Consider the following 27,640-nt stretch of genomic DNA (forward strand, 5'->3'; position numbering starts at 1 on the left):
GGTAGAATTCTATTGTTTCTACCTGTATATCTGTTGATTCAGCTCTACACGTGTGTATTGAAAATGAACCAATGGTCACAGGAAAGATAGTAATTGTTGCATCTATGGTCACCTTAGGCTAGACCAGAGTCAGATTTGTGATCTGCTGAGTGTATTAGGCAGAGTCCCCAGTAGATTGCCTATGTTCTACAGGTGAGATGATTCAAAATTAAAAGTATCAGCCAAAATACATAGGATGAATGACTCAGTATTGGATACAGTCCATTATCATAGCCTCTGTACAGTACATCAGGACACAGAGTTATCTCCATTGGTTCTGTGCGATATAACACTCCAGATAGTGGAATTTAGTGGATCCTGGTGTATATGCCTGGAAATATGACCCACGCAAAACTGCAAATGTGAGGGATCCGACAGTACCTAAAAAGGGAAGATATAGGAAACACACTAGTCAGGGAATAGACTGTTGATCATTGAGAGTCACTGGAGCTGGGGTAACTGTTATGGTTAGGCTAGGTGGTGTTGGTAACTGAAAGACCCTGGTTTCATGCTGAGTATAAAATATATTGACTAAGGAAAACTGAAAGTAGATTAATGAAAGGATGCACCACTAAGACTCAGACTAATGTATTAATAAATTGCTACATACCAGATCAGTGAGAGGCTCTGGATAATATAACAGGGCTACATTAGGTTCCTGGTACATGTAGCCAATGCCACAGGAAATTGATTAGTAATTTGTGCTTTATAGAAATGTAATACAAAGACCTATAAAAAAAGGCATGTATATATAAAAAGGCATATATATATGCCTCATGCTACACACATAGCAATACCAAAGGCAAGTGAATTAAACCCTTACTTAAGGAATTATGGGTGGAGATATGCATATGACTCATTGATGTCCCTAGGGGTCAACTATGCATTTAAAGCTGCTAGTTTTATAGCACAGATACAGCTTAATGATTCAAAGCCGTGCATCCAAACTTGCAGCCTGTTTAGATGGTTTTACATCTGAGCATGACGTATATGGATAGAGCAACATTCAACAGCAGTGCCACAAAGTGTGATAGCCAAGTAAGTGTAAAAATGTAACTTTTGTTATGGAGGGAATGCCTTATCTGTTAAGAGTGGTCAAAGGTTATTCTCAACTATTTTTAGGATGACATTACCCAGTATCCCATACTACACCTAGCAGCTTTTTCCAAACAGTTATTATAACAAGGGATGTATTGCTAGTGGCCCCTACAATATACAGGATAATTACTTTAAGATATGTACAATAATATTCTGTGAAAAAAACTCCCCTACAGCTATTTTTGGGATAAATCAGCAGCAAAATCCCATTTATGAGAACAGATGGTCTTGCACACTGGCATACTCTGTCTGTGCATTTCTTGCACTAAGATTCATTATCGTCATGAAGCATTTATTTGTCTGTGAAACTCTGCTGCATACGGTTATTTTCTCATCAGAAGACTGTTTTTGCAGCCAAGGAGTGATACATTTGTTTTGCTGTGGGCTGTCTGAGCTCTATGTTCCCTTAAGCGGGAAACAAAGAGACAGAGCCCACTCTAGGTTTGCTTGCATTGCACAGGAGGACGCCGGTGTTATTTACAGTGTGTATGGGGGAATAAACTCCTGGGAAGACAGAGACATTTCCTTTCTAGGATCAGTAGTGGAAAGCCGGATATTCCTGCTGGAGTTAAGGTCACAGTTCTTGTGGCCTTCATTAGTACTAGTTAGTCTTTAGGGATTCCTGATTTTTTTTTTCTGGTTAGGAAATAACCTCCTCCTCTTAGTACAAAACAAAGGGGAAGTGCAATCATGAACACTGGGAAACAAGACATGTTAAGCAACTCTAGGGGATACCTCGGTGCATTTCAGTGGCGTGACTAGATGTTACTGGGCCCTACAGCAAATTCATTTTAGGGCCCCCAACATATCCAGAAGTTGTCCTGTTTTACAAGTATATGTTGAATTTACTCATTCATTAGGGCCTTATGGGTCCCCCTATACCTCCTGGGGCCTCCTGCAGGGTCTGCTTCTGTAGTTACAGCATCCTGCATTTGTTTAAGCTGAAATCAGCTAGTGATCCTGTGGTTGCAGGTTAATGTTACATTATGTTATGTAATTATGATCCCCACCCATCCTTTGTATTGTATTACAGGCCAACTAGAGATCCCACCTAGTCTTTGTATTGTATAACAGGCCAGTTAGTGATCTCCCCTAGACTTTGTATTGTATAACAGGCCAGATAGTGATCTCCTCTTAGCATTTGTATTGTATAACAGGCCAGATAGTGATCTTGCCTAGCCTTTGTATTTCATAACAGGCCAGCTATAGATCCCATCTAGTCCTTGTATTGTATAACAGGCTAGTTGTTGATCTCCCCTAGCCTTTGTATTGTATACCAGGCCAGTTAGTAATCTGCCATAGATGTTGTATTGTATACTAGGCCAGCTATAGATCCCATCTAGTCTGTATAACATTTCAGCTAGTGAGCTCCATAAATCTCTGCTTGCCATCTCCACCTAGTTAGCTCCACTGGCTCTGTTTTGTATACAAATCCAGTTCTTTAAAGGAGAACTAACGCCTGACTAAAAAAGTAGGCTAGAAATGTTGTGCATTATGGTTTGGGTTTATGTACTAGGCCAAGGCAACAACAGCCCTGTAGCAGTAAAGATCTGTGCCTCCAAAGTAGCTCCCCATCTTCTTTTCTGCTGATTCACTGCACATGCGCTGTGCTGCTGTCATTACTGAGCTTAGGGACCCACTCACAATATACAGTACATATAGAATATAAATGTCACAATATATAATCAGCCTTGTAGCATCATCTTATATTATAGACCAACCTCAACCTTAAATTTAGCTTCTTAACAGCTGCTCAGAGCCCACTGAGCATGTGAGTGTCGCAGACGCTTTCCAAGATGGTGACCCCCTATGAAAAGTTTGAAGCTGAAACTTTAGGCTGGTGTAATAAGTGCAGTAAAAAAAAAAATATGGCATTTTTAGGATTTAGTTCTCCTTTAATGGTATCCATAGGTTTTGTAGTGTAGCAGTGAAACTGTGATCCAGTGGATCTCATTATACTGAATATAATAGCTGTGTTATTGGCAGTGATCTGGTGCAGGGCTGTCCAACTGGCAGCCGTTATGTGGCCCTCCATATCAAAGTCTGCCTGCTGTGTCTGCTTGCCATTTGTAAAATTTAAAAGGTATCACTACAGAGATTAACTGGCCCCTGCATTGTATAATCAAATTCACACTGTAATCCCCTGTATTGTTCACACTTGTGACACCTCTATTGTTCACACCTGAGACCCAGACTGAAACTGCCCACATTGTTCACCTGTTCACACCTTATTCAAAATGCTAATGGGGCACCAGCACTGTGTCACTGTATATAGTACATATTAGACTGGTTCTGATTTTCATGTCTCCTGCTCTGTCTACCCTATGCTCCCTGTGTGTGTCATACTTTGTCTGCTCTTTGCACCCTGTGTTTGCCATACTCTGCCTGACCTATGATCCCTATGGAACCCTGGTATTTGTTCTGAGGGTTTTGTTAACATTTGAAATCATATGCTGGGGTACTGTATTATACACAGGGGAGGAGAAGGCATATGGATTTAAGATTATGCCTTAATATGAACTTTTTTCACATATGAGTGGCATCCCTGCCGGTGCCGGGCCAAGGTAGTTTGTCACCCTAGGCAAGAGCTTCAATCAGTGCCCCCCTGTCCTGCATTACCATTTACCTTCTTACCATGATGGTTTTTAAATAAAGAAAGTAAGAAAATGTACAACACTTTCATTTATATTACTGCCCCCTGTACCTGTACCAGCAAGCTCAGCAGCCATCCATCATACAGCCCTCCAGCAGCCATCATATTGCCCCCAATATTTACATGTGCCAACAGCAGCCAAAAATAAATCTGATCCACCCGACTGAGTGACCATAATTACTGAAACAAATTATTAAATAAATGCTTGAAAGAAAGAAAAAAAAAACATTAAAAGTGCACCCCTCAATGATGGTGTCCTAGACAGCTGCCTACCCCTAGTTCCAGCCATGATCCCTGCAGTGAGCACCCACCATCTGTTTTTTTGGCGTGCTATTAATGTGGACATCTTGTGGTAACATGGGTGTGGTGTAAAGTGGGTGTGGTCTAAAAACAGGGAGTGGCTAACACTGGCTTCCATTATCGGCCCTCCACCATGTAGATTCGAAAAATTGGGGCCCTCTGTACCATATAAATTGGACAGCACTGATCTAGTGGATTCTTTACAGATTCAATGTAACACACCACTGAGGCTAATCTGGGGCCTTGCATCATATTCACAGACCAATCACTAATGAATGAGCAGGTTGATACAATGAGGATGCTCACATATATAAAGTGAGAGATGTTATCTGTATGGCTTTATTGTGACATGTGCCCTTTTCCAATGACAGTTGTGAATGATACCACACGCTCACACAGAGCAACTGGAATGTTTGCTATAGTTACTATAACTGCCCACTGCTGTATTGTCAGCTCCCATTTACTGCACCCACTGCAAACGGGAAGTACTATCTATATAAACCATTTGCCTTGCCTGGCAGCTGTGGGTATTTAAATCATTCAATGGCATCTTTGAACTCATCACCCTTTGTTTGTCTGTTATAAAAGGGAATAAAGGTCTACGGATGACTAAAGAATAATTGTACATACACTAGCTGTGACAAGAAACAGGAAGCTGTAGCTAGAAAAGGAAAACAAAAATGATAAATACAACCACAATATCCTGTTTTGCAGTATAACTTTCCTAGCACTAATATTAGCCTATAATAAATAGATGTAAAATAGGAAAAAAGCATAGAGAATATTGTGCTGCATCTTGGCAAGTGTGGCAAACTGCTCATTGCAGGTGATATTTGCTCAGTGCTATAATTTGCAATATTTGTAGTATTGGATATTTAGTAATTAGACATTTTTGGAAACACATTAAAAATAGGTTATAGATAATTCATCAAATGTAATGGGCCAATATGTTACATATGTGGTAGGAGTCAGAACCTCTGACTGTCAGACTAATCTAAAATATTTTGATTTCAAATTTTTGCTCTGTGAAAGAAATAAAAACTATACATATTTCCTACAACTTTGTACCTCAAATAGGCCAAAAGTTATGTTCAGCACAAGCCCTATTCATTGTATACAAGCAGGTATACTGCCGCTTTAAGCATTATGGTGTAACAATAACAACTAATTATACTGGGACTCATTTATAAACACTTGTCAAATTTGCACATGGGCAGTAACTCATAGCAACAAGTCAGTGATAAGCTTTTGTCAGCCAGCTGCAGGATGATCAATGAACATTAAAAAAAATTGATTTGGGTTACTGCCTAGTTGCAGATTTGCCTAGTGTTTTTTAAATAAGTCCACTGTTTGCATAGCACTTGTTTCTGTACTCCTTTGACTGAATGGGTTCTAGAGCCCCAAATGCAAAGTGGTTGAGACTGATTAACTTTAAACCTTAGCTACAGGGTTTTGGAGGGATGGTACAGGATGATTTCAAATGGTTAAGTACTAATGCAATATTGATTTTGTACTTGCCCACTGTGTTGCTACCAGTCTGTGTCTGTTCATCTGCATTGCACACTATTATCTTTTTCCGTTTCTTTCTCGTCACCTGTTGCTCCGTGTTTCATGATTATATGTTGTTCAACAAATAAGTTCAGCAATAAAAAATACCATAGCACATAATAGTTAATGCACTACAGTATGCACTTCTACTTGTCTCTGTGCTTTTGTACCCTTGAGCTTGGTTTCACTGCTTAACCTTCAGCAGATCAATGAAGAATCATTAAGTGGAGGACTTGGACTGCTTTACAGACAACTGTGCATTGGATGTGGGGTTGGGAAGAGGCTTTCATAACTGTATTGTAGTTTGTTTATATCATCTCATTTAGCACTTCAATTACATTTAAAAGAAGAAAATGCAGTATGAATGATTGTTGCCATATCATGGGAAGATGTTGGCAACACCTGGGGCATCTCTGGTAAATGCTGCTCAATGGGAACAGTATATACAGTAAGGGGCAGATTTATCAAGGGTCGAAGTGAATTCGAGGGAATTTTCGAAGTAATTTTTTGGATACTTCGACCATCAAATAGGATACTTTCGATTCAAAGTAAAAATCGTTTGACTATTCGATAATCTAAGTACCGTCTCTTTAAAAATACTTCCACTTCAATACTTCGCCAACTTTAACCTGCCGAATTGCTGTTTAGCCTATGGGGGCTAAATCTGTGTGTTTTGCTAAGTTTCTTTAAGTCAAAGGATTTTTTGGGAAAATCGTATGATTGTACAATAAAATCGTTTGAATCATTCGATTCGAAGTATGATCGGAGTACGATCGTACAATGTATAAAATCCTCCGACTTCGAATGTCGGAGGATTCTATTCGATTGGTTTTTTCCAATTCAAAATTCGACCCTTGATAAATCTGCCCCTAACTGTAAATATGAGGAGAATAAGATGGGGACTAGTCCGTACACCAGAAATTAACAAACGGAAGAGCAGTGATACAGTGACAATGAGGTAGATCAGAGAGGTTATGTAGGGGAGCCAGAAGCAATGGCAAAGCTAAGAACCTTTGGAGCAATGTTCTGTCTACCGTGTGTGTCTGTCACATGCAAAAAAATTTGGTGGAAACAAAGATTGTGTGTGAAAACACATCCTTTGGGACTTACATAATACATCAATAATTGAAAAAGGCTTGGATACTAGGACTGCATACTCCTAGTCCGGTTATTTTATTGTCTGACTCATTACTGCAGTCCCTGGAACACAGGCAGACATTGCTCGTCACTAGTGATGTATTAAAGACATTTTGAGTACACAGTCTAGGATTGCCAACCTATAGAAATCACTCTGTCTCTGTAACCGGGATGGGCTAAGATTATATTATATACAATAGCAGCAACAGCACTCATCCCATCAGCATTGCTATCGGTTCCATTGCAGTACATTATGATATATAATCTTCTCTGGATCGGCAGGTACATTGAGAATTGAACATAATTCAACCAATATACTGCTGCCACAACAAGCCCAATTCTATGGGATAATACATCAGTCTGAAAGGAAATGACTATAATTCAAATTTGACAGATATTGATTTTTCTTTCCTACGCTTTGTCCTATATCACTTCCTGGTTGTGGTATAGACACCAGAATTAAACGATAAAACTATACTTCTGCTTAGACAATTTATACTTTCTGCTTTAACTTTTTTGAGCACAACAATCAAATGACATGTACTTACCAGTGCCCATCTTCATGCTCATTTATGCTTCAGTGCATTCAAAGTTGCAGTGGCATATGATTGTGCACAGGTTTGCATATCTGCTGCCAATGAACACATAGTGCATACATTATTTTGCCAAGGAAGTTAACGACTTTGACTAATTGCCTGCTTGTTTTGGTCTCTCCTTGAAGCCAAGCCTTCTGTGCTGATTTCCCATTGTTACCTGTGTGAATTGATTTTGCATTGTTGCTGCCTATTCCAAACTTGGCCAAGTTATGTCGAACCTCTGCTGCCTGACCCAACCCAGATCGGTCAACTCTGTATCTGCTTAACCCTATGGTACTTTGCTTGTGGCTCAATCCTCACAGACTACTCATTACTCCACAGCCTTCTGTTCAACTGTCAGACAAGCCTTGAATATGGTTTACCTCTTCTTTCAGTCTTTCAAATGAAAGTTCTTCTAGACTGGCAAATTAATTTTAGCTCTGTTTTAGACGTAGATGGTGATGTTCTTTATAAATAAAGAGGTGTAGAAGTACTGGCATTAATCTTTTCTTGTGAAAAAAGTTCCTGAGATATGATTTTTCAACGACAAGAAGACTATGGACACATATGTTGGCAAAAGCATCCAAATACTCCATCTAAAATGACATGTCCTCAGCTGGAACACTCGCTGCTGAGTTCCAATCTGTCTTCAGAAACAATGTTAGTATCCAAACTAGTCATAGTGAGCATCATATCAGATGTCGAGTGGAATGCCAACGGTCTGCTGGAGTGGTGTAAAGTAAAATAAAATCCTCATGAGTGATAAATGCCACTTTACTGGTAGTCTGTACCGGTAGTCACTAATGTGACATGGCCCTAAACATTGTTGGAAGAGGACTATTAGTCTTTAGCAGTTTTTTTTTATGATTTGGTCTAGTGACCCAGGTTGCACTGAAAGCAAACTTTAAAGCTACAGTATACCATAACAATCACAACAATTCTGTGCTTCCTTCTTTGTGGCAACGGTTGGCGGAAAGCTCTTCCCTGTTTCAGCCCAATCATGTCCCCTTGCACAAAATGAACTATAAGATGACCACACACAACATTGATGTAAACGAGTTTTGAGATTAAAAATGTTAGCAGTGGAAGGTCAAGTTAGAGGTACCCTCAAACTACAGCCAGTCAGTGCAAGGCAGGCAGCAGTGTTACAGTTTAATTATATATAAAGCTCCTGGATTTTATGAAGCAGCCATACATATCAGGAGAAGGGTTTATACAATTTTTTAAATTACATCAAGAGATCTGCACTAAAAAAAATTAAAAACCCGCTGTCGAATTACCATTTCAGTATCTTGCCCTTCCCCTATTTTACAGGCTTGTAAAAGCATCAAAGTTTCTTGTAGATAATGAAAGATCAACTCAGCCTTATACTTGCTCACAGGCTTATGAGAGTATGAAATATGTACAGCTGAGTCAACGTCATATTATGTGTACAATAAACTTGCATACCTTCACAAGCACATTCTGGAGGTTATTTTCTTGGAGTGTCTGTGTTCTATCCGTTCTGCTCGCAGAAGCCTCAAGCTAGTGCACTTCAGTCCCCAGCTTAGTGGTGAATATCCTCCATCATGAGAGATTGCCTGAACCTTCTACATACCCTTAAGGTAACTCCCTGCTTTCTAAAAGCACAGTACGCAAGAGCTACAGGTTAAAAGTTGGACTTAGATATGGGTATATTTTCCATCCCAACTTTGCAACTCAGTATATTTGACTATGTGCCTTAATGCAAAAGGATAGCACTGGATTTCATTCGTTCTAAATGTATCGACATACATCAAAATCTTATTTGAAATGAAGGTTCTCTGTGTTTGTTCATACACTGGTGCATAAAATGCCTTGTTAAGTAGAGTAGTTCAGTTCAGTTTCATTATTCTCTACAAGGCTCATTTCAGTTACCGTATATACTCGAGTATAAGCCGAGTTTTTCAGCATCCAAAATGTGCTGAAAAAGTCTACCTCGGCTTATACTCGGGTCAGCGGGCAGTAGATGAGATTGCAGTCACTTTTAATCATTCCTATACCAACAGTACACTTGGGGAGAGACTGCAATATCCCACAATGCCCTCTGTTGGTTTTATGAAAGAATAACAGTGCGCCCTCTGTTGGTTATATCAAAGAGGTTATATCAAACTGCAATATCACACAGCGCCATCTGTTGGTTGTATCAAAGAATAACAGTGACTGCAATATCACACAGCGCCATCTGTTGGTTATATCAAAGAATAACAGTAACTGCAATATCACACAGCACCATCTGTTGGTTGTATCAAAGAATAACAGTGACTGCAATATCACACAGCGCCATCTGTTGGTTATATCAAAGAATAAAAGTAACTGCAATATCACACAGCGCCATCTGTTGGTTGAATAAAGGATTAACAGTGATGGCAATATCACACAGCGCCATCTGTTGGTTATACGAAAGATCAGTGATGGTTTTATGACACACAGCACTCTCTGCACAATTCTCTGTCACCATCAACTTTGCAAAGAAGTCCGGTCGATCGCTGGGGGAGTCTCTTTGGCGGAAGGTGCGCTGCTGGGAGACAGGGCTGTAGTTGTGTCTAGGCTTATACTAGAGTCAATAAGTTTTCCCAGTTTTCGTAGGTAAAATTAGGTACCTCGGCTTATACTCGGATCGGCTTATACTCGAGTATATACGGTAACACTGTTTGAAAATGAAAAAAAAAAACAACACAAGAATAAGAGACAACAGCAAATCAGGTTGGCGATATGAAAGTGGAATGTCATATTTATTGTCATTCCCATCTATTGGTACATAAATCTTTCTTCAAGAAACTGGATCCACTTGGCTGAGCTGACAGGTACAGTGCATTACATTAATAAACAGCCCCAGAAGCAGTTGCACTGCAGTGCTCATCAGAGCAGATAAAGGCAAGTGACAGATGATATCACCATGTCCAAATACAACTCAATCCCTTTGTATAATTAATAATTGCAATATCAGGAGAGTGAATGGTCCTAGGAATGTATGTCTGTAGTGGCAATGTAAACATCAGGGATATCAATCATAGACATATGCTGGACAACCCTGCCATAGCTTAGAAACAAAAAGCCAGTTACTAACATAGAACAATAAAGAACAGACCATATAATTATTAGCGTGGGTATACTGCTAAACCAACTGTCAAGGGAACTTTTGGTTAAAGTGCTTAAAGACCGAGTCAAATTTCATGGTCAGTGTTTTGCAAGACATTTTAAATATAACATTTAAAAGGACTAAGGTGGGAATGTAGTTAGTCGCAAAGAGAAAAACAATATATTGTTCTTTAAAGGGATACTGTCATGGGAAAATTATTTTTTTTCAAAACGCATCAGTTAATAGTGCTACTCCAGCAGAATTCTGCACTTTAGGAGAGAAATGCTTTCTGGCAGGCTGCTGTTTTTCCATCTCAATGTAACTGAATGTGTCTCAGTGGGACATGGGTTTTTACTATTGAGTGTTCTTAGATCTACCAGACAGCTGTTATCTTGTGTTAGGGAGCTGTTATCTGGTTACCTTCCCATTGTTCTTTTGTTTGGCTGCTGGGGGCGGGAAAGGGAGGAGGGTGATATCATTCCAACTTGCAGTACAGCAGTAAAGAGTGATTGAAGTTTATCAGAGCACAAGTCACATGACTTGGGGCAGCTGGGAAATTGACAATATGTCTAGCACCATGTCAGATTTCAAAATTGAATATAAAAAAATCTGTTCGCTCTTTTGAGAAACGGATTTCAGTGCAGAATTCTGTTGGAGCAGCACTATTAACTGATTCATTTTGAAAACTTTTTTTTTTCCCATGACAGTATCCCTTTAAACTGTTATTGTATTGCGAATTTTAATTTTAAGTGCTTGAAGGTGTCGTAATCTTTTGGAGCAAACAGAACGACTTTTTCAGTAAGAAGTTATTACATTTACTGCGCATTGGCGCAAACTATAAAATTCGCAAAAGCTATATTAAATTCGCACAAAGCAAAATTTGTTCGCGTACAGTCATAACTTTTCACATTGCGAATAGTTTTTCCGTTACCGACTTTTATTACATTTCCCCGTAAGACTGCCTAAAAACAAAAATGTAACCAACTATCTGCTTGTCTGTACCTGACATGTGGCTGTCACTCTGAATTGTTCCTTTCCTTAGGACCCCCACACTTATACAATAAACTTGGCACTGATGGTTTTTTTTTTAATGTAGCCTTAAAGAAAATAATGACTTAAAAACATCTTCAGCTGAAGAATAAATAACAAGTTAAGAAATTTGTTAAATGCTATATTGCGGTATTTGAGCATTTTTCCTGCTGCAGCACCAATTTATCTTGACCCAAGCTGCTTTCAGCTTTGTAACAGCAGATTCTTTACCCCTCTTATGATTCCTGTATGAGCAGGACTGCGTACATGTGTGTATAAAAGTAATACAAGAACATGTGCTTCAGGATTCATGCTGGGGAGAATGAGACTGTTCATCTAAGGTCTGATGAAAGGACTGAGAGAATTCTGTGTCCTCTGGGTACTGGAGCTGAAGGTTTTCATTCGCAATGTAGTACGTGCCTGTAAACTCGGAAAAGTAAAGGCCAATCTCTGGGTGGCGGATTTCTTTTGGAGATGGATGGGGCTCTAGATTCTCTGCAGCCATAAAAGACAAAATAGCACAACAGAGTTTAGCAGATTATTTTACAGCAAGATCTGCAGGTGATCATTAATATGTATTCGTTTAGAATTAGAGAGTCGTTAGCTCTGGCTCCAGTTGGTTTAACCTATCCTTATTTCAACATTCCAACTTCCAGGTTAGTAAGAGCTACTCAATACAAACAACCAGTCCACCGATATGCCCTCTATATAAACAACCCCCTCCTACCTTTCTAGCCGCTGCTGTTAGGCTGTGAGATAAGAAGCATCTTATCATACAATGGCATATCTATGGACTGGTGATTTGTTTTAAGCAGTTTGCATCAATCAGGATGCTGGACTGGGGGATAGGTTGAATCAGAGAATTACTGTCCCTTTAATAAATGGTTTAAACAATAGAATAATGTATTTAGGTGAATGTCCCTTTACATAATGAACATATAAAGCAGTGATATTACAAGCCACGCAGTAGTATCCACCAAATATTCAGTATTTCATGAAGAGGATATAAATACAACAAGTGACCAAATTTAAATGAGATGGAAACTGGAACATTTGATCCAGTTGATCACCCCAATGAAGTGCTAAAAAGGGTAAAACATGTTAAGAGAAACAGTATGTCCCTAGCAGTGATATATCTTTATAAGCACCTGGAAAAAGTCTAATGTGTTTAAATAAATATTTATCTGGAACTGAAATGCTCCCTTTGTGTTTATGCTCCAAATATCAAATTTTTCCAGTCGGAATTCATTAGCTTACTAGTGCTCTGAATGAAACTGCTGGCACAGTTTTTCTTTTCTCACCTTGTGCTACATAACTGCAGGAGCCATCTTCCAGCAACACATTATAAAATGCTTGGTCGGCTCCTTGAGGCAGGCTGTGTATATCCATGTTGTCAATCCAGTCTGGTGGCATCATGCAAAAAGGATCCCAGCCAAAAATGACTCCACTGTAATCATACCTAACCAGTCCACCAGAAGGCGAAAAAAGCATTCAAATACAGTTAATATTTTGACATTTTTTCCCCTATTAAAGTAGAAAGTGATTGAGATTATAGTTGCAAATATTTTAGCGAGAAATGGTTTAAAGGAGTAGTATACCTCTAAATGATATTTAAGTATGGTGTACACGGTTAAGATATAATTTGCTTCATTTTTGTTTTTGAATTTGTAAACTTTTTGTTCAACAGCTCTCCAGTTTGGAGTTTCAACCACGCTCCTTTCGCTAGGCTGAAATTTGCCCTTAAAACCAAAATAACAATAAAATTGTAGCCTCACAGAGCAATCCTATGTCCTATGAGCAACCAGCTATCATTTTAAATTGCAAGCTGGAAAGAGGAAAGCATTATGGAGTGATATTCTAGGATTAATCCAATAAATACCTATATGATTAACTACTATGTAGTCAGCATTTGGTTTGTTTTGTTTCTTTAGTCACATGATGGATTCCAAATGATAAAACTGTAAAATTCAGTGTCCTGGTATGATTTCTCTGTGCGAATATTAATAGACAAACATTATGTGGAAAATTTCTCATCTCATATCTGTTGCCTTCAACGGGAGGAATACCCCTACATGACCTCCTGAGGTTTCATGTATTAAATGCCCAGAATTTTAGCATAATTAAGCAAGTAGAAAAGTTTACACTAAGGGGCACATTTACTTAGGGTCGAATATCGAGGGTTAATTAACCCTTGATATTCGACCGTTGAAGTAAAATCCTTCGACTTCGAATATCGAGGTCGAAGGATTTTCCGAATTTCCTTCGTTCGTACGATCGAAGGAAAAATTTTTTAATTCATCGATCTAACTATTTTCATTGGACCCAAAAAAGCTAGGAAAGCCTATGGGACCTTCCCTATAGGCTAACATTGATGCTCGGTAGGTTTTAGGTGGCGAAGTAGGTGGTCGAAGTTTTTTTTAAAGAGAAAGTACTTAGACTATCAAATTGTCGAATAGTCGAACGATTTTTAGTTCGAATCGTTCGATTCGAAGTCGAAGTAGCCAATTCGATGGTCGAAGTAGCCAAAAAAATACTTCGAAATTCGAAGTATTTTTTATTCTATTCCTTCACCCGAGCTAAGTAAATGTGCCCACAAGAGTTATACTAGTGGAACCTAAAAGTTTGTGCATAGCATCTAGTAAAGATGAGCAACAAACACATTGCATATGCAATTTTATGGGCACAATTCTGCATCCACTTTAGTGATCTTAAAGAGGTGTTTCATCTTAAAATTAATTTTAGTATGTTTTGGAAATGCTAATTCTAAGCAACTTTTCAATTGACCTTCATTTTTTCTTTTTTGTAGTTTTTGCATTATTTGCCTTCTTCTTCTGACTCTTTTCAGCTTTCAAATGGGGGTCACTGACCCCATCTAAAAAAACAAATGCCCTGTAAGGCTAAACATTTATTGTTATTGCTTTTTTCTATTCAGGCCCTCTACTATTCATATTCCAGTCTCTTATTCATATCAGTACACAGTTGCTAGGGGAATTTGAGCTGAAATTGCAAACTGGAGAGCTGCTGAATAAAAAGCTAAACTCAAAAACCAAAAATAAACCAATGGCAAATTGTTTCAGAATATCACTCTCTACATCAAACAATGTTAATTTAAAGGTGAACAAACCTTTAAATTAGCCCTGTGGTTGGCACACAATGTATGCAGCACTCATTGGGCTTGTGTGCAGCCTAATATGTGAACAATATAGACCAGAAATATTTATATTATATAATATATATATAAATAAAATGCTAACAAAAGCTATTAAATAAAGTGAATACACTATGGTGTAGCATTACTGTAAGTGAAGCATACAGAGGACAGAAGTATTTGCCTCTGCCTACCTCTTGTGCCGGACAACAAGCCCTATGGAGTAGGAGACTTGGTTTTCATTGGATCGTAGTTTGCAATCAAGTGCATTCTCTTCTTTTCGTTTCTCTATATGCACCAGAGTATGCTGGACTAAGTAAGCAACAGCACCATGCTGTGAGGGGTCCAGTGCTTGGATGTTCTGCAGAATGTCCAGCACCTTCAAACAGTAAGTTATTTCATAGTTATTTAAGTGGCTACAAAAGTCAACCTTTTTGAAGTGCTTCCCAAACCCAAAGGAACCAGAAGATACCAACTTTTTCTAAAGGTATTAGTACAACTTTAACACACCCATTCTGATGAAAAGAATTGTAATTTTGCTATTCTTTTCCTGTGGACTGTGAATTTACAGGGCTTGTGTACCTTTTCAGGCCATATGCCCAGGTGGAAGTACAGTCTGGCCTGGAGAAGCAGGTGCTGAACACTGTCTGGATACATCACTAGGTACAGCTCCAAGGACACTCTGAGCAGCATAAAGCTTCGGTCTTTGCTCTCCCTTGGAAACACAAAGTACAAATTTAGGTTTACAGAACCCCTGACCCCAACGACAATTCCCAATCATATTTAGCAGTGAATATTAGATATAGTCTCTACAACAGGGGCATGTAATCCTTACCACCCTGGCTGTTGCTGAATTACACCCCTTTCCAAAACAATGCATGAAAACAGGCTGTTAGCTGGATGCTGAGAGTTGTAGTTCAACAACAGCTGGAGGGCCACAGCATGGGTAACCCTGATTTATGAAACGTTTTCCTCCTTGGTGCCCACAGCAGTTTATTAGCCTGGTGACATAGCCTGGTGGTAACTGCAAGAAATGTGCATTTGGCTTGCAAATCTTTTTTTAAACCAGAAACAGCTTTAATCTTTTAAGCAACACACTAATGGGCTGAAAAGAGAATTTATATACAAGAGTCAAGACAAAGCAGGTTTTCTGCATACACTGCATTTCTATAAAAAGACAATAATAAATGGGTTGAAACAAAAGGTCAACTCAGAATACATAACTGCATTTAATGGGCTTTTTCTTAAGGATGTATGGTAAGAATGACTTCCTGTTGGGCACCAGCCCAAGATGGTTGAACACTGCAGATGACCAAACAATGCACATAAGCAAAAATTGTATTGTGTGTGAAATTAACCCATATATTGTTGCACAGATGGTGGCAATGAAGCGTTTTTGTTTGGTCAGCAACTTGTGTTGGCCCAGTCATGTTGCAGTAAAACAGCGTGAAAGCATCAATATCCAGTACGGAGTTGTCCTTTTATTTTAAAGTGCCTGCACTTTACAAGGTTTGAACCAAATAAAATGAGCAGTACTATATATCACGGTGCCACCCAATTATTGACAGGCTGTGTGTCCATACCTTTTTCCAAGGTTGAGAAGGTTTCCCACCATGCGCTGCATGACTTCCTTGGTATTGACAGCTGCATAGAATTCTTCGGTCACATATTGACCAATCATGCATTCACACTCTTTTGCAGTCAAGCGTCTCCCCCCGCCAAATGCATCAACGTAAAGATAGTCTGAGATGTTTGAGCTCCTGTGGATTAGAATCACTGTTCACAGTTAGTAACATTTTTAAGAAAGACACCCATGTTGCTTGATTTGGTCCTATAGGAAGTTGCCTGTTGTCAAAGTTAGTGGAAGGTTGTACCATTATATATCTCTGTGCTACTCCACCTGTTCCAACAGCAGCACTTGTCTATGAGGAGCTCCGTTGTACATGTAATGTTAACAGAATCAGCTTGTGTGCCTGTTAACATTGGCTTTTTTTTTTTTTTTTTATGTCCCAGCAGAGGCATCTAACCCCCAGCATCACTGAAAAGCTTGCTCATTTTATTTAGAAACCATTTAAAAAATTATTTTTTGTGAAAGTACAGGTATGGGATCTGTTATCCGGAAATCCGTTATGCAAAAAGCTCTTAATTACGGGAAGGCCATCTCCCACATAGTTCATTTTAATAAGATCATTTTTACAAATGGATTTCCTTTTTACCTGCAACATAAAAACAGTACCTTGTACTTATTTCCAACTAAGATATAATTAATCCTTATTGGAGGTAATACAATCCTTGTTTGATTATTTGGTTTGATTAATGTTTAATCTAGTACACTTAAGGTATAGAGAGTAGGGATACACCGAATCCAGGATTCGGTTCGGTATTCGGCCAGGATTCAGCCTTTTTCAGCAGGATTCGGATTTTGCCGAATCCTTCTGCCTGGCCGAACTGAATCCAAATTTGCATATGCAAATTAGGGGCAGGGAGGGAAATTGCATGACTTTTTGTCAAAAAACAAGGAAGTAAAAAATATTTTCCCCTTCTCATCCCTAATTTGCATATGCAAATTAGGGTTTGGATTCGGTTCGGCATTCGGCCGAATCTTTCGCGAAGGATTCGGGGGTTTGGCCGAATCCAAAATAGTGGATTCAGTGTATCCCTAATAGAGAGCCAAATTACAGAAAGATCCCAGATCCGAAGCATTTTGGATAACAGGTCCCATACCTGTAGATATAAATATATAAAATATATATAATTACAATTAATGTAATAACTTTTTAATTATGGGAAGTCCGGATACAACATTCCAAGAACTGAATTGAGAAAAGAATTTCCATAAAAGTGTACATGTGCGGTTATGTTTTGATATTTATTTTCAAAAACTCATCTCAAACAGATGATAAAGGTTTATTTCTTACCCAGGGGAACCTTGGCACCATCTAAGCATGAAATGGTGGGGGAAATTGACAGGCTCAAGTTCCACCCCCAGGTGACTAGCAAGGGTTAAATACAATACAGAGAGGCTGATTGGTATACCAGTCTTGGTGATTAGAACCTTAGCAGAGAAACAAAGAAGAAGGTTAAATGAGACACCTGAGAAATAACAGCCCGAGTATTATTATGAAAACAACAGAAATACAAAGAGTGACATTATTCCCCAGAAAGCCTAAGGAGACAAGACAATGAGAGTCACTAAATCCAAAGGCACATGCTACTGACTAAAACCAGGCACAACTGCCGTACAAAATACTTTATGCTGAATCATTTTTGATAAGTACTGAGCCAATAAAAAACAGATGGTGTTGGATGAGTAATATTATTCTTTGTTAAGCCACTCTTGTTCTAGGAGCCATCATCACCTTTTCTGTTCTAGAAGTACTGTAAATTAAATTAAAGGGGATCTGTCACCCTAAGAAATAATTCCAAATCCTATGTTATGATGTTAGGCAAGCAAAATAAACTTCACATTTTATAAATTATTTAAATCTTGTTTCTTTTAGTCTTGGAATTCAAAATCACATGAAGCAGGCAGGTGCCATTTTGTGGACATTGTTATTAAAGCAAACTTTTCATCATGACAAAATCTTGTTTATGCACCAGAACGGGGCACCCGATGTCCATGTTCTTTTACTGGCTAACCAATTAGATATGAGGAATGTGAGGAGTGCAGTGACATCAAGGAAGTGCAGAATGGAAAGTATTTGCCAGCTCCGCCTCTATGCCTATGGCATAGAAGGGCAGGCAATATATGATTGACAGCTGAGATTTGTTTAATGCGTTTATAATGGGTATGGCTTTTTGAATAAAGAATGAATCTTGGGTTTCATGCTCAATTTGAAAAGTACTTTTACGATACAGCTTTTTATGTCTGAGTGACAGGTCCCCTTAAACAAATCCCAAAAAGCACAGACTATCATGGATTCCTGTCTCTGCGGAATTGGTGTGTAAAAATAGATTTTTTTTGGGAAATTAGTTTTTGTACATTTTCTGCATAAGCCCAAATGAGTTCATCTCAAAAAAGGGGGTGGGGGCATACATTACCTTTACGTTGTTTGTTATTCCCCAGCTGACATAGAAATATTGTTGCATTAGGACGCAGCCTCCCCCCCAAATTGTCTCCTCTAAGGGGGCCACAACACAGTGCATAAAGTGCTAAGCCTGATAGATCATTTTGGAAGTCCAATCTTAACCCCACTAGGGTGATCTTTGGATGCATGCAGCTTTGAAATAGTTTCAGTCTGCAGAATGCATCTAATTACTACCTAATTAGCCATGCAGAATGTGGATTCAATCCATGGCTGGTATTAAAGGGTGAGATGTCCACCCTATTTGCATTTGAAAGTCAAAATGCCCATATTTGCTATTCCTGTATGCAGCCCTGCATTTGCTACACATTCAAAGACTTTAAACATTTTTCTAAATACCTGGTGGATGTAGGAATTCAGTGGATTATAGAAATCGGACACGTTGCCCTTGAACATTTGTTCAACAAAGAGGACATGATTGAGAGAATCCAGTGCCTGTTGCTGCAAATCCACGTCTTCGATGCAACACCTTCCACCTGCACAGTGAGTTAACAGAATTCAACAGAATTCAGGTGATCTCAGGTCTGTTTAATTATATCAGATCCCTCCACCATACTCACATCTTATTCTGTGCTACACCACATCTAATATAAGGCCTCATTTCCTCTATAAATTGGAACCTCTATAAACTGGCTCCTCTACCAGTTTACTGCACTACCTGCAGTCTTCCTATGAAAGGTTGCAAAAAACAATATGACCTCTTAAAAAATAAGTTTCAAACCAAAATCTAAGAGGACCTTAGGGATTGTAGTTCAGTAAGACGCAGAACCACCCCTTCTGTATTCTTAGTTCATAAATATGTAAAGTAAGGTTAGTTACAAATGTATTTTCAATTTCAAAATGTCAGCGGTGTTCAAAGATCATTTAGAAAAGAAGAAAAGATTATACTTCAATGCATCAGTGGCTGTTGACCTGCAGTACTGTATTGTTCTATAAAGGTATGATTTTTTTTTCTAGGGCCAATGCAGCTTACTATATTCCCACCAATAGTGCGAGAGTCTGATTTTGGGAGGAAAGCAACACAGCGCCACCTCCTGGTTAGAGATATCACAACAGGATACATTTTGGATCTCTACAGGCAAGTCTTAGATTGTGTAACAAATACTATAACACTACAGGTATGAGATCTATTATCTGGAAACCAGTTATCCAAACAGCTCCGAATTACAGAAAGTCTGTCTCCCATAGACTCCATTTTATACAAATAATTAAAATTTTTAAAAGATTATTTCCTTTTTCTCTGTAATAATAAAATAGTACCTTGTACTTTATCCCAACTAAGATATAATTAATCCTTATTGGAAGCAAAACCAGCCTATTGTGTTGCTTTAATGTTTACATGATTTTCTAGTAGACTTAAGGTATGAAGATCCAAATTACAGAAAGATACATTATCCGGAAAACCCCAGGTCCCAAGCATTCTGGATAACAGGTCCCATACATGTATTCATATCATATAACTAATAACTAAAAGCTTGTTTATAACAAAGACAATCATGCAATTTTTTATTCTATATTACTTATACTGTTCCCCAATATGCCCCATGCTGCAAAATAATTTTTCAGAAGTCTCATAAACCTTGCTGCATTCTGCACAGATCCTCAAACAATGTTTTTTCCCAGAATGGAGTTCCAGAAAGCAGCAGCGAGATTAGTACGAGACTTAAACAGTCTGTGCATACCTGCCAAGCTGGGATGTCTGTTATTCCTTGCACTTAAAGTAGCTTTCACTTTGATTAGTATGTTTTCTATCTGTGACTGAATATTCTCAAGACACACATCTTCTAGTGGGTTACAGTACTGGTCAATCAAGACAGCAGCTGTGACAGAGAGTGAAAAGTAAAAAAAAATAAGAATAGTTAAGCCAACATAAAAAACAACAACCCACAATTCATATATATATTGTCATACTGAGTATATTCACACACATATATGTATAGAGAGACAGAAAATCAAACGAGGTTATAGCCCTAGATTCATCATGGCCACCTCCCACCAAGACATCTCAAAGAGGCTGAGGGCACCAGTACAAACTATCCAGTGTGGGACCCCCAAATTGAGGCAGAAGTCAATAAGTGGTTATTTCTGGAATCCATTCAGGGCCCCCCACTGTCCTTCTCAAGTTCAGGGCCCATCTGTTCCCCTAAGGGTGCCACTCCCTAAGGATGTCTCTGCCACCCACACAGTTCACCATTATGTTAGAAACATGGCACAATCAGATTGAACAAATGCTCTATCGGCTCAACCTTGGTAAACAGCTCTCACTTTTTTACAGTATATTACTTAAAGAGACATATGGACACCAGAAATTATGCTTTATTACATCTATCAAAAAATTTACCTTGCTTGCTACTTATAATTTTACCATAAAGTATTTGCCCAATGCTTTTACATTACCTATCTGACTCCCTGTGTTCCTGTATGAGGGGGCTGCCATATTTGTGCAGCAGAAGTCCGTTAGAATTAGAAACTCTAACGGACAGGCTGAGATGAGGCAAATACTTATTAAAACAAACCTCTCAGCAAAAAAGCATGACCTATAGGTAACTTTTTTTTTTTTTTTACAAAAAGCGGTGAGAGTATTTGTGTAGCACTACTTTGTGTTTGTTGGAGTATCACTTAAATAAACACTGACCCCTTACCGAAATGGAGGGACAAATGGATACTTGACACTCCTACAATCTATACTGAAAAAAGTATATCAATTATTGAAAAAAAAAAGTAACGGAGGAGACAAGCCAAACTTTAGCCCTTATTATACCAATTTCAAAATTTTCCATCCAGCCCAATCGGTGAGCCGACCGTTATCCAAGTCTTTTGATATCGGTTGGCTCTTTTCCCACCATACACGCACTGAATATCGTACGAAAATTTGTTTCGTACGATTATATCTGTGCGTCTATGGCCACCTTTACTCCTCAGTCGAATAGGAGACCTTGCTCCCTCTACGGCTGAAAAACATCTGCTGACTTTCTTGTTCATACAGGCCAAAAGATTCATAGCTATGAGATCGAAATCTAGTTTAGCAACCACTTCTCGCCAATGGCTTGACCCATTTAGTCAATACCTTCCTCTATACAGAATTACATTTTACAAAAGAGGTTGCCCCAAAAAATATGAAAAAATGTGGTCTGTTTGGGTAGATAAACCCAATGATCTCCCAATGACAGGAATTTTGTTATCCCTAGTTACAGGACATAGAGTGTGTTTTTCTTTCTTCTTTCTCCCCTTTATGCCTTCTTTTCAATAAGAGCGACTTTAACCAGTTTATTAAGGCTATTAAATTAATAAAACATAATTGAAGACTGTATGGCATAAAACTCAAAAAAAATCTGTAATTTTCTGTTTCTTTCTGTTATGATTGTTGCAATAGCTTTGTTGCTTTCCAAAACTCAATAAAAAACAAAAAACCATGGGACAAAGAATAAGACTACAGCACACCCCTGTAAGTTTGCTGTAGTACTAGAAGATGCTTACATCACAAGAGGCAGAAATTACCTTCTAAAATGTCCTGATCCTCCACAGGTTGCTGAAGAAAGTCTTTCAGTCTGCACATTGTTGCTTCCTGGTGCATAAAATACAGGAGCTTCTTTGCACAGTATTTCAGTGACAAACATTTCCTGGAGCAAAACATAAAAAGACTCTTGCTACGTTTTCAAACATAAGCATAGCGAAGAAGCAGTAATTATCCTGTGAGGATATATCATGTTTTTCTTTTGTGGACCTCTAGCAACATTGGTGCAAATCCTGACTTTCCTTTTAGGCAGCGTAGTTACTATTTCATTCACAGGCCACAAGCTGTTGCAGGTTTCAGATGACGGATTGTGTGTTATACCAGATTAGCATTTCCATACACTGTGCATGCCTGTACCTGTTCCTAAGAGAATCTCATTTTGCATTTTCAAATTCTTTGGAAAGTGGGATTGTTCTTTTCCTCACATACAACTCATCAGCTTTGGGCCTCAGAGCAAGGACTACATTTTAAATTATAGCCTAGTCCTGAATAAATGAGTGTATTGGGATATTGCATTGTGTGCAGCCCAGTTTAAAATGGGTGGTTCAACTGTAAGTTAACTTTTAGTATGGTATAGTAACTTTTCAATTGGCCTTCATTTTTTATCTCTTATAGTTATTGAAATATTTGCCTTTTTTTGCCTTTCCATCTTTCAAAAAAAAAAAAAAAAAAAAAATGTTTTTTAAGGCTTCAGATTTATTGTTATTGCTAATTTTTATTACTCATTTTTCTATTCAGGCCTCTCCTATTCATATTCCAATCCCACATTCAAATCAATGCATGGTTGCTAGGGACTCCAGCAACCAGATTGCTGAAATTGCATACTGATCTGCTGAATTAAAAGCTAAATAACTTAAAACACTCAAATAAAATAAAATGAAAATCAATTGCAAATTGTATCAATGTATCACTCTCTACATCATACTAAAAGAATTGACACTAGATGCAGAAGAAACTATTTTTTGCCATACCTGTTTTCACTGTTCACGATGGCTAATAACTCATCCTCAACAAAATGCCCAGGGTATCCAAGACTATCCAGATCATTATAACTTTCACATGGAATGCGCTGGGACATAGAGTTAAACAATGACAGCATGAAACACTGAGAGGACTTTACATGAACACATTTTGCTTCACACAGAGGAATACCTATGCTGGCATACTCAAACAAATGACATACATTTGCAGTAATTGTCTTTTCTATAGAGATTTTCCTCTATGGCCCACACCCCCAAAGCACCAGACTACTTCCCTGGCTGCTATGTCGGACAATCTTTCTGGCTTCTTGTTAAGGCAAATACAAAGGGGGTTTGTGGGAGCTCTACCTAAATGCTAAATAAAAATGTATTAAAGTATAAGGGAAGTGCTACCGACTAGGCCAAATTGGTCAGTGCACATTCCCTGGGCCCCTGTCCAAGTAATTCAGTATATATGCAAGTGCTCACAAAGACAGGGGTTTTTAGTTTCCAAATTATGTGCACTGACCAATTTAGCCTAGTCGGTAGCACTTCCCTTATACTTTAATACATTTTCACTTAGCATTAGGTAGAGCTCACACAACCCCCCTTTGTATTTACTTCGCATTAGGTAGAGCTTAGCTGTGGCTAAGCTTTATGTGGTTGTAGCACCCCCCATATCCACCTGATTAACTAATGGTGGTCCTATGTTTTTAACTGCACCAAGTAACACTTTTGGCACCCATTCACATTTACTACAACTATCACTACACTTATTTAACTTGTCTTTTACTTATTTTAGCTCACACTTATATTCTTACCTACTTATACCAATATATATATACACACACTCTCTCCAAGTGTGCACTTATACATATAATTTTACTTTGCCTTCACCATTTTTATATTACACTTTTTTTATAAAAAAAAATGGGCGTTGGCTTGGGCAATCACTCTCGCTTAAAAGCTGCAAGTTAGCAGCGGGGAGGATCTAGCCTTCAGACTGAAACCAAGGTTCAGCAGACATTTACTTCAGTTAATGCTACTATACAGAGAGGCACAAGATTCTTTATACTATGACCAGAGGTAAAGAAGTTAGGGACCACCGTGTGGGGTTTACCTTATGATCATAATTTTGTAACTAAAAACCCCTGTCTTTGTAAGCACATGCACTTGCATATATACTAAATTAATTGGACAGGGGCCCAGGGAATGTGCACTGACCAATGTGGCCTAGTCGGTAGCACTTCCCTTATACTTATATATACCCCCTTTGTTATTGTTAAGGCATTTTAACACAATAAATGGGTTATGTGAGGTAGAAAGTTACATTCTCTGCTTGAGTATGGTGAGCCGTCTTCATTTAAAGTGTTACTTTGTGCAGTATATATATAAAAAAAAATAAGTATAGCAGCCCTTTAGTTAAAAGATTATACCCTATAACAGGCATAATCACATTTAATTGTTTCGGCAAGAGCAATACAATTCCAAAAACTAATAACATGTAATATGAAACATGAGAAGATTACACATGAAGTGCCAAATGTTATGCAAAAATACTTAACACCTGACTTACATGTTCTACCACAAGCTGCTTAGTGAAGGATGCTACAGTGGCATGTGTTGCTACCCCCGCACTGTATCGTGTTTTGTACTCTTCCAACCAATCCAAAGAGTCCAAGGGTCCATAATACTTCTTTAAAGATGGCCATCTGCACAAAGGAAATAATCACAGAGTCCTTACAAATCTTGGTACTTACTGAAAGGCATTTAAAATAATTATGCATGATAAAGGGTTCATTTACCCTCCATCATCATTTGCATGAGGAAAAAGAACACATACAGCATTTAATATATATATATATATATTTATATATATATATATATATATATATATATATATATATATATTAAAAGGTGTCTTTAATAAAAGACCATTTATGTTTATAATAATAGTGATTATTTTCTACATTAAGTATTTAATAACACTAGAGACAAATCAATCAGTGACTTGAACAGTCACCTACATACAAGTTAGAAAACAAAAGCAAAGACCTGATAGGTTGCTATGGGCAACATCACTGGTGTTGTTTGTATCCAATGTTAATAAATATGCCCCTTAAAGAGCAAGTAAACCCCAAAATAAACATATGCCTAATAAAAGAAAACATAATTCGAAGAAACTTTGCAATATACATTCATCACACATGTTTTATGGTTTTAATGTTATTTGTACATATATTTCTATGGAAAGCTGTGTTGTCCCGTTCTATACTCTGCACTGGTCGCTCACACTGTTGATAAAATGTAAGACAAGCGGCTGATTAACAGACCTGTCTTTTGCTGGGGAACCAAGACTTTTACAACATTGTTTAAAAAGTAACAACCAGGAGTTAAGCAAATGCTGGTTTCAATAGCAATTGTTTTTACAAAAAAACTTAAAAAGCACTAAACATTTTTAATAAACGTGCAAAGTGAGCGTCGCTGACCCCTTCTGAAAAGCAAGTGCTCTGTAAGGCTATAAATGATTGTTATTGCTTAGTTTTCTCATCTCTTTATTCAGGCCCACTCCTGTTCATATTCCAGTCTCTTTTTCAAATCAATGTATGGTTGATAGGTGAATTTGGACCCTAGCTACAAGTTTGCTTATAATGCAAATTGAAGAGCTGCTGAATAAAAAGCGAAATAATGTATACCTTAAATAATAAAAACCAATTGCAAATTGTCTCAGAATATCACTCTCTACATCATACTTACTAAAAACAATTTCTCAAAGGTGAACAACCCCTTTGAATAAGCCCCTAGGCCAATGTCCCCACTCCAGTAAATGATGAGACATTCAGTAATACAAATAAGGATTGGGTGCCAGGGTTTCTCTCAGACATAACCATAGAGAGTCAGTCTGTAAGCATTGGAGGGGGGTTGTGTAAAATGATTAATAAGAATGATTAGAATCCTATCACTCTCCCAACAAATACACATACAGAGAAGAAAGGAAGAGCACATGAAGTTGCATTCAGGTCACAAATACATGGAAGCAAGTGGAATCTGCAAAAACCGTCTCTGGGGGAATGTATTGTCCTCTATCACTCACGGTACTCACCTGTCAAACAGCTGTCGCCTCCAGACTTTCCCCCGCCCAGCACACGCATCCCTCAGCCGCCGGCACGTACAGCTGATACTAACGATGTCCTTATGGCCGAGCTTCCCACTGCACAATATGTGTTCCACGATTTCACCGGGTAGCTGCGCTAAGCCAGGAGGGCACTGGCTATCATCTGCCGAAAAGTCTCCAGGGCTGCTTGATCCGGCTATAGTTATGGAAGCTGCCATTTTGCCTTGTTTACATGATTGACGTATATTCGGCGTGCGAACGCGCGCAGTAATGACGTCATGGCAGCTGCGCGCTGATTGGATGGAAGCATGGCTTGCGCAAAATAGCTTTGGACTGGAAACTTCTTGCTTCCATAGATAGTGTAGTGTTGCTGAATGGGTGATATATCAATACGCTCATATATGTGGAACCTTTTTTATAAGCTTACCTACACACCAGAGGTTTCTATTCAATGCTTCTGTTCTCTCTGGATTGCAGTTTGTGGCTTATATTGACAGCCCTTGTGCAATACATAATGTGCATGCATTGTGATACACAATTTGTGTTAGGCATGCTATGCAAAAGCACGTTGCTCCAGAGAGGCCTAGTACAGAGCCCCAAACTCCTTTTGAGACAAATAATGCATACCGTGTTTCATGTCGAATCCAATTGTAAGCTCTTGTGAGCAGGAAGCTCTAAAACCTACTGTTTTACTCTATAATCCTTCATGTGGTGGAACGTGTTTGAGAAATCTTTTAAAGGAAACTATACCCCCTGAACAATGTAGGTTTCTATAAAAAGATATCACATAAAACAGATCATATGTAAAACCCTGCTTCATGTAAATAGAGTTGCCACCGGGCCGGTATTTTACCATCCTAGCCTTTAAAACACCTGCCAAGGCCTGGGCCGGTATAATAAATTTACCGCCGGTAATTTGTAATACCCTTTAAAAAAGCCCCTGGCCTGCCCCCAATTCACACAGAACGTACTTTTTTTCCAGCACTGTGGACATCTCTGCGATGTTTCTCCATCCCTTTTGCGGCACGCCACGTAGCTCCGCTCCCTTTTTGCATCACGGACCACCCCCTTTTGGTGCTCGCCCCCCACTGGCCAGTAATATTTTTTAGTAAAGGTGGCAACCCTACATGTAAATAAACCATTTTCATAATAATATACTTTTATAGTAGTATGTACGTAAAAGGGGGCGGTCGTGATGTAAAGGGGCGGAGCCAGAACACACGATTGGCCAGAAGGCAGCAAACAAGGTAAATTTGGGTTGGGGGCGGGCCGAGGGCTTTTATTAGGAGTATTACAAATTTACCGGCAGCTATATTGTAAAAAGCACTGCGTATCTTGAC

At 38.6% G+C, this 27,640-nt stretch overlaps 1 protein-coding gene across 1 annotated transcript; it reads right to left on the reverse strand.

Annotated features, from left to right (window-relative positions):
* Positions 1–11,382: 11,382 nt before the first annotated feature.
* Positions 11,383–26,554, reverse strand: fbxo21.L (F-box protein 21 L homeolog). The gene is made up of 12 exons (XM_018263747.2): positions 26,289–26,554; positions 24,762–24,897; positions 23,198–23,295; positions 22,211–22,332; positions 20,395–20,532; positions 19,052–19,188; positions 17,546–17,682; positions 16,211–16,387; positions 15,210–15,342; positions 14,822–15,006; positions 12,781–12,938; positions 11,383–11,974 (listed from the first exon to the last, which is right to left on the reverse strand). Exons 1-12 carry the CDS (start codon positions 26,516–26,518, stop codon positions 11,781–11,783), a joined length of 1,845 nt encoding a protein of 614 aa, XP_018119236.1. The 5' UTR covers positions 26,519–26,554; the 3' UTR covers positions 11,383–11,780.
* Between the last annotated feature and the right edge of the window lie 1,086 nt (positions 26,555–27,640).

This window comes from Xenopus laevis, chromosome 1L, assembly GCF_017654675.1.
Source record: "Xenopus laevis strain J_2021 chromosome 1L, Xenopus_laevis_v10.1, whole genome shotgun sequence".
Lineage (NCBI taxonomy): Eukaryota > Metazoa > Chordata > Amphibia > Anura > Pipidae > Xenopus > Xenopus laevis.

Bases quoted from the DNA above. Each gene is read 5' to 3' on its own strand.
- fbxo21.L (XM_018263747.2), bottom strand. From the start codon at position 26,518: ATGGCAGCTTCCATAACTATAGCCGGATCAAGCAGCCCTGGAGACTTT. The intron at 20,533-22,210 runs GTAATTTCTGCC...TCTCTGTCACAG, and splicing joins GGATCAGGACATTTTAGAAG to CTGCTGTCTTGATTGACCAG. The intron at 16,388-17,545 runs GTAAGAAATAAA...TCTAATCCACAG, and splicing joins TGGTGCCAAGGTTCCCCTGG to GAGCTCAAACATCTCAGACT.